The sequence below is a fragment of the Typopeltis vanoorti genome, chromosome 13 (genome assembly GCF_054136105.1).
Source record: "Typopeltis vanoorti isolate ZY-2024b chromosome 13, IOZ_Tvanoo_1.0, whole genome shotgun sequence".
NCBI lineage: Eukaryota > Metazoa > Arthropoda > Arachnida > Uropygi > Thelyphonidae > Typopeltis > Typopeltis vanoorti.
In genome coordinates, this window is record NC_143561.1 from 102,773,169 (window position 1) to 102,786,378 (window position 13,210).

At 34.9% G+C, this 13,210-nt stretch overlaps 1 protein-coding gene across 1 annotated transcript in view; it reads left to right on the forward strand.

Moving 5' to 3' along the window:
* LOC150100423 (protein Wnt-4-like) overlaps positions 1–12,186 on the forward strand; it is a 109,255-nt gene extending 97,069 nt beyond the window's left edge. The window contains exons 3-5 of the mRNA XM_090402964.1: positions 1,960–2,228; positions 10,675–10,940; positions 11,354–12,186. Of these exons, the coding sequence (XP_090259090.1) occupies positions 1,960–2,228; positions 10,675–10,940; positions 11,354–11,555 (737 nt within the window). The 3' untranslated portion in view covers positions 11,556–12,186. The remainder of the gene's footprint in view (positions 1–1,959; positions 2,229–10,674; positions 10,941–11,353) is intronic.
* Positions 12,187–13,210: the final 1,024 nt, after the last annotated feature.

Genomic DNA, 13,210 nt, shown 5'->3' on the forward strand with positions numbered 1-13,210 from the left:
CTATTAGGAGTAAAATAACCAAGTTTATAAAATTACTTATATATATATATTCCTACACTACTCATTTCAGTCATATTTGATAGTTATTAAGGACAGTCCATAAAAGATGACACTAATTACCAATTTCATAATTATTTAGATACCTCTTTCGACAAAGGAACTACGTGACAAAATTATCAAAATAACAACAGACACCTTGTCGTTTTAAGTTGCATTTCGTAGAATGTTTCTTAGAATGCTCATCCGTTTAGCATTGATCACTGGTTGTCGTTGAGGTCTCTCACTCCAGCCATATGCTTTACTGGTTTATATTATTGGAGACCTAAATTTATGCCAAGTGTCATGGTGTGTGTGTGTGGGGGGGGGTCTATTGTTTTTAATTTTTGTCGAACTGAGTTTACAATATCCTTCGTATTGGAATATTTTGATTTAACGTAATTTTGTTGTATTCTTTTTAGCAATGCAATTGAGAGACAAATTTGTGCAAGTATAAGCCTGGTAGCTAATGGACATCTGTCGATTTCAAAGTTCCTATTATAAGTCTCATAGTTGTATTTAGTTGTCTATCAGATTTTGTTAACATATGTGCTATTCAGCCATATTGGTGCACAATATTCGGCGGCTAACTGCACAAGGCTTAAAGCTGTTGTTCGAAGAGTTTTCCCGAGATGCGCCCAAAGTTGTTTTAATAAGCTTGCGTACTGTATTATTTCTCATCCATATGACTTTATTTTATTTTAAGTTTTGTACTATACGAAAGGATTCGACCCAGTGTATCTTGAGCTGGTTAAGCTGTAGTTCTACGCCATTAAAATTGATAGAAACCTTCTCATTTGCCATTTTAGAATTCAAATGGACACAACAGACCTCTGTTTTGGTAGCATTAACCCAGTGTTTCTCAATGTTTTTTGGATCATGCCCCACCTCAACGTCTCAAAGATTTTGATGCCCCCTCCCCTCTAGCATAATAGTCAGCCAAGTTCTGAAAAAGTATAATATAAATATGTATAAATATGTACATGTACATTTTCTAATTGCCCCCCCCCCCCAAAAAATATTCAAATTGTCCCCCTGTGGGGCGTACGCCCCACGTTAAGAAACACTGCATTAACCATAAGCATTAAACCGTATGGTGGCAGCACTGAACCCTATGGGAGTTCCGTTATGTAGCTTTTGACTGAATTTGGGAATTGTTTATAAATACTTGAAGCAGACTGTTATCATTTCATTTATAATTCGAAATGTTTTCTTGTAGGAAATTATTCTCTTAATGTACATTTGTATATAAGAAAGGACTAGATAAAAATTTAATATTGTCTAGACGAAAATATTGCAATTACAAATCCATCCTATATGGATTTGTAATTGCAATATTTAATTTAATTTAATTTATTTTTAATTTAATTTACTTTATTTTTTTCCCTTTTTATTATTATTATTATTACTTTAGGGGATTCCAGTTTGTGCCGGCTTAATCCGTGTGAGCTGAGAAAACATTTCGCCATGGGTTTAACAAAATAAAACATTATCTTAATAAAATAACGTTTAGCGTAATAAAAATAAAACAACCATTTTATTTAATGTAAAATCTATTACACAGTTACTTTTGAAACAATATATAAGTAAAGAAAGAGCTAAAAATTATTCTGTGTATTTTGAACTGTAAAAGAAGACTTTCGTTAATTATTCATACTAGGACTGATCAGGGCCATGTCAGCACAGAACATATGGTTCCCAAACTTCCAAAATTAAGGAGGCCTGTATCCCTCAAGTAAAATACAATAATCATACTTTACGATTTATAAACTTGTGTGTTCTGCGTCGAGTGGTTAAAAAAATTGCAGTTCCTATTGCAAAGGGTTGTCATTATTCTGAGTTAAGTAGCTTGTTACAACTGTATAACAATCTGGAAATATTCGATTATCCATTTATCATTATTGTTGCATGTCTGTCTTTCAGAAAGTCGAGAAAAGGCTTATGTATATGCCATCTCATCAGCAGGAGTAGCCTACAGCATTACCAGATCATGCAGTAAAGGTGAATTGGCCGAATGCGGATGCGATGAATTGATTCGCGCTCGAGACAATGGAGGGAAGTGGAAATGGGGTGGCTGCTCTGACGACATTAAATTCGGAGCCAAATTCAGCAAAGATTTTGTCGACTCTGGCGAAAACATTAACAGTGCAGATGGCTTAATGAACATTCATAATAACGAAGCAGGAAGAAGGGTAAGTAGTAGAGTTTGTTATCCATCAATAGTTAGCACATAAAAATGATAGCATTTAAAAATCGCGTGAGGGCCCAGTTGATCACTAGATATTAATTTTTATTGCCAGGGAAAGAACAAAGAGAGGATCGTTTTAGTTTATTACGGAAATAACTATTAAGACATGGCATAAAAACTACGTTGTGAAAGTTTGCACAAACGTTTCCCATGGAAATGTCGCACTTAAAGTCTTCTATAAGGAAGTCACAGTAACAAAAACGAGCGCCAGTTTGGTCATAAGTTTCTATGTTACCCTATTGAATAGTATAAACATATTCAGCAACTTTTATGTAACTGCAGTTTTATGGAAATTTTCCCCTACAGAGACATGATAAAGGATTAATAGCTAGTGAAATTCTGAAAACAAATACCTTTTAACTATATCATAAAGGCCAACTAGTTTCTTCATGAATCTTATTGGCAGTCTTAAAATATCTTGTCATATTTTAGCTGCACGTTAACATCAGCAAATTAAATTTACCTATCAAGGTGATCCAATTTTAAGACCCATAGAAATGTGGGGATGAGCTGATAATGAATATATTAAATCTTATTTCTCGATATTTGTTCGCTTAGTCTGCGATTATTAAAAATTTCTTATCTAATATGGTATATTTCTAAATATATTAATGATTAAGTTTTTTTAATGCCAAAGTTTTGCATGTAGCCATTATTGCTTTCTTCTACTTTTGGGAATAGCTGATATTTCCAGAAGTAGAAAAATTCCTGATAGCCCCCTCCCCTTGGACTTGCTATTTTTTTAGTTCCTTTATTTTTGAAATGTGCCTATGATTTCTTTATGTATGTCTAACCTAGGAGCTCTCTGTGGCTATTTGTGTCATCTTAAAACTTCACGCGTTTTTTTTTTTTTTTTTGTGTTTAAGTTATGTGTGTTATGTGTTATGTATAACGTTATGTGTGTGTTTAAGATATACAGAATCGTATAGAAGTGATAGATTTTTGCTGAGCGAGCAAATCTGAACTGATATCGAGATTATTTTAATTATCCAAGATTGACGTGCCTGACGTAGTTGTTTAGATTAACGTACAGACAGCTAATTAGATTACGAGGCGAATGCAGTTTGTCTGTCAATCGTGTCAAAAGGCTTAGGAAATACTTACGCGTGACCAATCCGAGGGCATATGTTATTCGTACTGCGCTGCGGAGGAGGAGGAGGAGGAGAAGGAAGTCCTTTGACATGCTATCCAGAACCTCCCAATACCCCCCCCCCTTCAACTGAACGTTTCTGATTCCGCACCTCTGCTGGTCAAAATTTTCCTGTGGGGTTCTTTTTCTCCCGTCCTCCAAATCATATTTAAGAAAACTGAAGAGATTAAACTGAATAAGGGATTAATGCAACATGCATTCGGCGTATCAAATTAAAGACAGTCATGTGATTGATCTCCCATCCTTTATTGTCTATAAATCCTGAAGCATTTTCTATCAGGAAGTTTTGTCAGATGTATTTCTTATATTCATTCCAATGTTAGAATCTTTTTTTTTTTTTCAATCTATTAGATATCTTTTTCCTGATCAAGGTTTCAGGTACTACAATTTTAATATTTGTATTTAATATTTTAATTTTAATACCCAAATACTACAATTTTAATATTCTATTCTATTCCCTCAGCCATACGGCTGGTGGGAGGGGGGGGGAGCTATATGCTATCCTACTAGGGAGATGATTATGATTAATCATCTCCCTAGTAGGGTAGGAAGGCAACGGTTTCCCGTTGTCTTCCTTGCCGTACTATATCTTATGGCTGTATCTTGTGTGTTCACGGGGCCGGTTTGCCTGCTTGCGGGATGAAAAACCCCAGATAAACTGCGGAAAAAACCCTGCTGTCCAGGCCCAAGACCGGCTAACTTGGCTATGGCTGAGGAAGATCCTTAAGCTCCTCACGTCGTCGACGGAAATCGAACCTAGGACACTCCTTCCCCAGGCATATGGTTGCGAAACGCATAGCCACTAGGCTAACCGCGCGGAAATTTTAATATTTGAATACTTAATAAGTTAATGCTTAATTTTTCCCGTATTATTTGAACTTAAGACAGTGTATACATGTTCATTAATTTTTTTCTGTTATAAATAAATGCTGATTTGTAGTTTGATTTTATAAAAACTGCATGGATTATTCCAGCGAACTGTTTTTCATTATGAAGAATACAATGGCCATTGTAAATTCTTTATGCATTCTCGTTAGTTAACTTATATTTCATGTGTGGATAATTTTAAACGCTAAGAGTTAGCTTTTAAGGGTTAAGAGAACTGACTGAAAACCTCAGGGTTGGTTTCTGAAAGCCGAACACGTAAGGAATCTCATTTATTTATGGTACCAGTTGCATTATTTCTTGTTAACAGAAGAGTGATTGCTGAGTGATATGCCGTGGTTGGAGAAACTACTTAATCAGGGTGAGGAATTTTATCCATGATGGATCTGAGTTGAAGGAATCTGAAAATCTCCCTCTATCGTACGTAAGTTCTGTCCATTGCAAATTGTGGTAACATTTGTGATTCTTGGGCGGAGAATCAAAATACTTTTAATTTCCACTCATTAAAGGTAAAATTCATTAGAAAGATTAAAATTTAATTCGAATATTAAATATAATGAATTTCAATGTCACGATTACCAGTACATTTACACTGAATTTTGAGTTTATGACTTTACTAATTTTTATAATGATCATCTATTATTAAACACTGACCGACCTGATTGGCACATTTTTGATGAATTCCAGTTGAAGACAAAAAGTGAGATCGAGACCAAGAAAAATTTTAACAGAAGCGTTTCAGTCTATCTCATACAGAAGTGACATACACTTTTCTCTTTAGCTGTTTTCTCTATTCCACAAAACAGATAAACTAGCCGGAGAACATACGCACATAACACAATTCACATAATATACTACTGGCTTCATTGCCTTAATTAGCCATAATTCTAACCAATTACAGTACCAACGAACAAAAAATATGAGTTTGGGAACTGTCATCACGAACATGTTGGATTTTTCGATACCGTAAATTCCAACGTTTGATTTATTTCCCTTTCATTTTTCGCCACAGACTTATTTTTTAATCCTAATTACTCATTATGCTGCCATTACATAAATTTTAAATTATCCAACTAACTCCTGAACTATGCAGAGCGGTTCTATGTAATTTTCCAGAGCGGTAGAAGGATATGATTTTGCAACTCTTTATATTTATTCATATACTACGGCATTTCTGCTCATTTGATTTAAACTCATTTTTATCATTCTCCAAAAAAATCACTCATCTTCCCCTATCGAATACTGTAATGCAAAAGTTTGCAGTACAAGAACCTACTTTTCTATCATTTAATATTCATAATAGACATATTGAATATATTTATCCCATTTTAGATGATATTTTATCTTCAATGATTTTAATTTATTGCCCCATTAGTTTTTCACTAGTTCATCAAATTTCAGTTATTATCTCTTGGGTCAGAAGCGCGATTTTTGATTACAAGGAGCTGGATTCAAACCCGACTCTTGCTTCTGTAATTTCAAGTAATTTGAAGACACTAGCAATTCCTGTTACACTAAAGGATCAAAAAATTGGTCTTTATATACCGAAATGACCTTTTGCTCAAATCTTTTTTCCACTGAAAGATTTCGCCTCCTTGTATTTCTTTAAAAAAATAAATAAGTATAATTTGCTTTCGTGGGGTTGCAATTTCGGTTCAAGGAAATTCTTTTTCTACCTCTATTTTGACATACTAATTTGTTTTTAAGTTACGTTTCACAAAATGCATAAGAGCCTATCGTATTCATTTTAATTATCTGTCCGACGTACGCATATGAAAACTCAGCTGGGAGGATGTTAATGACATTTGCTGTTCGTTTATCTCCACCTAACATTTTTGATGTTGTCTTAATTTTGGTTCAGATCCAATCATTTTAAAGGTAAAATTTGGCAGAACCATACATATCACATAAGCCGAAACTGTGAATTAAATGGCTGTGATAAGGAATCAAGTACTATGTAAAACAATCATGACTCTACTGTTTATGATTGTATCGGAACAGTTTCATGCCTGTGTAATTACGTACTTTGAATTTACATGTAATTTTGTTACCTTTCATTTTGCTATTTTTTCCCACTAAATTTTTTGTCTTATTTAAAACAATAAGAACTAATCAGTTTGGCTGGTAAAACTTCGTTCAATCCTGTCTAGAAAGTGAATAACTTTTGTAAAAACTTTTCAAAGATGAGTTAGCTGGTCTCATAAAGAAGTGGAAAGATATTTCTCTCGAAATGTGGATTCTTCATTCTGCAAGACAGACAAACCGGACAGGGAATGTATGAAATTGACAGACATATCACACTATTTTAAGATTGACCACCTTTTTTAATATTTAGGCTTATATGACACCAAGTTGGTGCCATATAAGCTTGACATTTGAATAAATTTTATGATGGGATGAGAGTTCGCGTTACATTATGGGGACAACTTTAACAGATCTATCATATATCATTTCCCTATCATTCGGGTTCCTTCGCTGAGGAAAGATGTACAAGTATTTTGTTGATATTTTTATGCTACATATACAGCAGTGTCCGCCGGTTAGCCTAGTGGCTTTGCGCTTCGCGACCATATGCCTGGGAAAGGAGTGTTCTAGGTTCGATTCCCGTCGGAGACGTGAGGAGCTAAAGGATCTTCCTCAGCCATTACCAAGTTAGCAGGTTTTGGGCGTGGACAGCAGGATTTTTCCCGCCAGTTTATCTGGGGTTTTTCATCCCGCAAGCAAGCAAACCGGCCCCGTGAACATACAGAGATACAGCCAGGAATACTTAGAGGCATGGGGGGGGGGGGGATGACCATTCTATCCTCGTACTTCGGTTACGAAATCCCTATCCCAACGGCATTAAAAGTCATTGGGATAGGGATATACAGCAGTCAGATCCTATATAATAGTGACTTTGGAGGACATTACATTCTTGATTTTATCAACAGCTATCAGCCCAGTTAATATAAATTTTAAAATAAAAAACTAAAAAAAAAAAAAAAAGGCTTGCTTTTCATCGTTTAATGATTCGCCATTGTTGAAATCGCATTTCGGTTTCCATTAACTTTTTCATTTCACCAAAATTAGGAAATGATTTTTAAAAGTCTATTCTATTTAAATAAACATGAGGTCCAACTCTGTCATCTAAAATCATACATCAACTCCGCCTTCTTTGTTTTATACTTGCCATATGTCGCCTTCATCAAGCAGTAGAACGCGCTGTGGGAGGCCACCAGAGGCAGACAATTTTGACAAATCTGGTACTTGTGACAGAAGTGCGGTAGAAAGTTTGCGTGAGGTATACCCACAAGTAATTCTTTCCTCTCCTACATCTCAGCGATCAGGTTTGATCGATGGAAGGACTAACTTCTGAACGAATCTGTAGTGATTGACAGATCTGATAGTTCGTCATGATATTAGTACTCAATACAAAAAACGCAAAACAGCAGCCCTCTGCGATTTGCTGGTGGCTTCACTTCTCCATCATAGAGAATTAGCTGTATGTTGGATGTGTTTTTTTTTCAAGAAACATTGGACCATTATATTTACTATATCAATGGCGTACGTAGAAGGAGTCAGACAGGGATATAAAAATTCAGTACACCAAAATAACGATTTATCACTTATTATGGAAAATTTGACTATTTAAAATTTTTTCACTAATTCAAAGCATATCGCAAGATATCCTTATCTACCTTTAAGCATCAAGGGTCAATCGTGTTAAGGCTAACGTTTTTTTTTTTTTATAATAAACCTAATTTCAATTATGATAAAATGGATAATGCTATTTTAGTCAGTCAGTGCCTGTTTCCTTGGTAGAGCTTTTATTTTGCTGGATGAAAATATCAAGTTTCCGAGACTAGCTAACTCTCATTTGAATTTGAAAACCCCGCTTTAACCATGTGGTTGAAAGCAGACCTGATTGGCATAGGATATAAGGAATTCCGGCTTTCACATAAACGGTTCCTCATATACGCGAATAATCAAGCTATTGCTGTTCCTCATATACAAGTAGAACTGCGTTTTACAGCGTAAAGGAGTATTCTGGACTAACGAACATCTAGCCATACAAACTCCTTGGTCTACGTGCAACTGTTATGTTTATAATCTACAATTCTAGCTGCTAACTTTCTTTTATATTTTTTTCTCCTTTGGTAATTTTCGAATGTATTAAAAGAAAGTTAACTAAAAGTAAGAAAGGTAACAAGAAAAATAAGTTGGTGGGGAGGGGAGAAAAGACATGTTTGGGTGATCGAGTGTGTTATCAGACGGTTAAAGATCGGAAAAGTTATGCTTCTGGAAGTTATGATTAAAGCATGACAACAACATAATAGCAAGAGAATCAATCGTGATTCTTCCAGAAATTTTTTTTTTAATAAATAAGCATTTAGGAATAAGTTTAGTCCCATAGGACTACTTATTAGCGTCATAAGGCAGAAGGATCTATAAAAAGTCTCGCAAAATTATCAAGAGTGAATATTAATTAATGTTGGAAAACAATGTTAACGCGGACACTGTTGCCAACATCAAGGAATTTTTGGAGAAGATAAAGTTTTACTCTTCAATGCATGCTGAAAGAAACTTGTTCCTGTAACAACTTAGGATTTCGAAGGATATCTTCGATGAACTGAAAATGAAGTAATATTACCTGAAAATGTCGAAAAGGAAGATTTTGAAGGGATATCTCTGGGGAAGGGGGGGGGGATCGAATTGAGGAAGATATCCTACAACTAGGATGAAGTACAAACAAGGCTCACAGATATTAGCATAGTGAATAGTTTTAAAATGGCAGACGATCTGAATGATTTCTTACAAAACTATTTTAATGGAGAGAAGTCTAATGCCCAGCCAGTATTGCATGGTTGTAAATTTGTAACAACGAGACCGATCCAATGTGCGAATGACACTGCTGTCCCATAGCGATCAGAAAATTAAAAAATTAGACTTTATTGCGTTAAATTCGGTTATCAATTTACACTTAAAAGACGGTGCTACTCCAGCCTTGACTGGAGTAGCACCGTCGAATTTTCCTGTGAGCAGATCACCAATGACACGTCGCAGTGATTTTCTGACACTATCTATTTAACAAGTTAGTGTTGTTACCAATGCTGTTTCTGTGTTCCATCAGTAGCTGCTTATTTTGTCTTAAGTTACTAGTAAAGCAATTGGCATCAACCGTCCTTAACAAGTCATTTTATACTCGACAGTGCAAAGAGCTTACTTGAAGGTAATGTCAGTGGTCATGAATAAATGAGCGTCTAGTCTTTCATCACAAGTGTTGTGTTTTCTTTATATATCCTATTGAGTAGCATTTGAAGGGCATTGCATGATTCCTAACCTGAAGTTATGTAAAATTAGCCTAAATATCTATTGCATAGTAGAAAATGATATCATAATATCAGATGTACTTAGAAAGGACAATTATTGTTGTTGATAATGAGAGATTAAAGCAACATTATATAAATATTAAAGTAACTTAGTATTAATATTAATTTCTTACTTTGTAAATAAACATGAAAATCTTTTTTTTTTTTTATATTTAACAAATATATTTTCATTCCTGGTTCATGTTAAATTTTCTTTAGTTGTTTTCAGTTCTGAAGTATGTCATTAGAGATGCTTTTACTTTCTAGACGTTACCGTTGACAAACATGGATATGGCTTATTAATATAAAAAGGCTTATTAATATATAAAATATAAAGTGATCTTACTTTTTTGTTTGCCAAAAAACAGTTAATTAAACATATCTAACACTGCTTGATAGCGGTGTTAGATATGGTTAATTAACTCACTTGTGCAATAAAATCGTTTCGATTATATTTGTTTTATAGTTGTAGCATTTTGTTTCTCTATCAGTTTGTTTTTACGACATTTGGATGAGAAACTGGGAATTTTTTTTTCCATTTTTCCTATTTTGCATAACCTTGCATAATATTGTATGGAAAATTGTTACTGCAGCACCTTATATTAAACTACTTTGTTTTCTGGTAAGATGAAGAACAAATCTTAAATTAACAGACGCCTTTTTATAGTTTTATTACGTTATTCTGTATGTCATGCTTGTAGCCCTTTAAAATTTTACAAATAATTTCATATTAAGAATATCACCCACTGCAACACACAGCTGAACCATTAGCCTTTCAGTGCAGTGAACTTTCGGATACTAAAGTTCCTTTAAGCCTTGAAGGAAGTTGGTCTACAGAGGCAAAAGTTGAATTTTATATCAGTGGGCATAGGTAGAATGAATTATGAATTCTCTAGTACTTTAGTGATAGCCATTGGCGTGACTTGATACGATGTCCATTGAAAGTTCATATATGAGAGAAGGGAAAGCAATTAACTTTTATTAAGTTTTTAAATTATTTTTTCTAGACTTTACGTGCAAGCATGGAGCTGGTGTGCAAATGTCATGGTGTGTCTGGGTCATGCACTGTCCGTGTATGCTGGCGTCGTCTCAAATCTTTTCGTGCCATTGGTGATCTGCTCACAGGAAAATTCGACGGTGCTACTCCAGTCAAGGCCATAGAGAGGAGAAAGAAAACTAAGCTGCGGCCAACAAAACGGAACATCAAGAGACCAAGCAAGAAGGACCTGGTGTACTTGGAAGATTCTCCAGACTACTGTTACAGAAATGACACGTAAGAATATCCTTTGAAATACTTTTCACCGCGCTTTGCTGAAATATGTCAAACTGATTGGAAAAACATTTTTAATTTTAATCCCCGAGCATCACATATGAATATCCAGCATCAATTTAAATTTAAATGCAGCAAAATTGTGCGACACTGCAATCAGTAATTTCATCACTCGTCTAGTAACTTGTCACTAATAGGTGAATCTAATAAACTAGAGTGCGTGGAAAGAATTATTTATTATGCTTCAATTATTATTTTATATTACTTCACAATTACGCTTTTCTAATTTGCATATATCTAAAAGTAAAGAATTCGCCAAACCTGCATAGATATTTCTTGATTTCATTATTGATTCACATTTAATAAGTTCAAATAATTACTTGTTACTAACTAGATTTCCTTTGCTCCTTTTTCAGACTCGGAGTCATGGGAACAAAGTCCCGCCTCTGCAACAACACCAGCTACGGAATGGACGGGTGCCGATTATTGTGTTGTGGCAGAGGATACGTGACAGTGATGAGGGAAGTCGAGGAAAAGTGTCATTGTAAGTTTGTGTGGTGCTGCAAGGTTCAGTGCGAAATGTGCCGGTACACTAAAGAAGAACACTATTGTAACTAAACTGAATTGACTCCAATCAAGAACAAGAGTTCAAAGTGTCCAATACAAACAGAAGACGTCCTGTTTTATTGCACTGAAAAAGGCGTCCTTGCTCACGTCCGAAACTAAAACACATCGAGAACTTAAATGTGATTTGCCAAGATTTTATACAATGAAAACCAAAAGCGGACTTTTGATTTGTGTGCACAGTTTCTGTCTACATTCGTTTGTCATTGAAGGGCAGGAGTGGACTTTTCTTTTGACAAGACGCGTTGCCAATCAAGCGATTTGAAATTTCTAACTAGTTTTTAGGCAATCGCGATTTGACGCAATTTGGACAATATTTAAGTTTTCTAATTGAGTTTTGCGTCAACTCCAACAGTTGGGTAGCTGTAATGACTTTTTCACTCGCACATCATTTTTATTTCTTTCTTCTCATTTCTGTTTTCTCTGTAACTTCTACGCACATCTTGCTCTCTTCGTACAATAGTTTCCCACACGACACACCATCATTAAGATTCCGATGTACCGTGTCTGACATTTGCTTCATATCTATGGTGGCTCGTCCAGTGAGATAGTTAGTGGCTCCATCTATTTGTAATTGACAGAAATATAATTTAATACTGTTGATAATTTAATAATGTCAGAAGGTGACGAACTGTCTCAAGTCGATATTCTGTGTGATCTGTTATTGTCCAACGTGCGAAAACCGAAGGAATAAAGATTTAGTCCTTGTAAATGAGATTCTTTTCATTGTGTTGTACCATCCATAAACAGTACTGCAACGGATTCCTATTCCACACACAAAAGCAGTTTCCATATTTTTTACTCCACAAAAGTACCATAATACATTGTTTTTATTGCATGCATATGAAGTTAAATTCTAAAAATGTACACTAAGCTCCAAAAAAGTATTGGAGTACTACTACTATAGTGAAAGCTCTCGAGAAGTACACTCAAAGTTGTTGCAATAGGGAATGCAGAAATCAGTTACACACCAACATCGGAAAGTCGATTATTCTAAAGTATCATAAACATAGGAAAGAAGACTGATCATCACATTCATATACAGGCGTATTTCGTATACCTTTCCCTACTGAAAAATATATAAGATTGTTGAATTAAGGCATTTCGTATTTTTTTCTCCACAGTTGATTCATCAGCTTCTTCCGATATCCTACGGAAAGACTGAACATATTCCGTGGCAGATTTAAAAAAAAAAAAAACACACTAAGAAGTGAGATAATTGGATGCTCTTAGAAGGAATGTTTGTCTAGACATCTGAGAAATTTAAAAGGGAGATATTCAGATTGAAAGTGGTTTTGATTCACATTCTTAGTCTTGTAAACATCGAGATATCTGACTGACTAAGTATTCCCATATTAAAGGTTGCAAGACCTACAGTGCACTGGTGCAGAGATTATGACATTTAACAAAGTGACATCAACTAAGGAGAGAACAACAACAACTAGAGCACTCTGTCGTTGCATTTCGTCTTGCTCTTTCTTGCACTTCGTCTTCCTCTAGAAAATCATCAGATTTTCTAGAGGAAGACTTATTGATGATTAGACATCGCGGATCAACACTTGCAATGGTGAAGATATTTAATTCGGATAGATGTGCATCTATTAGTAATGCTATCGTTCTTTGGTATTACTTCAGTATATTCAGTAAAT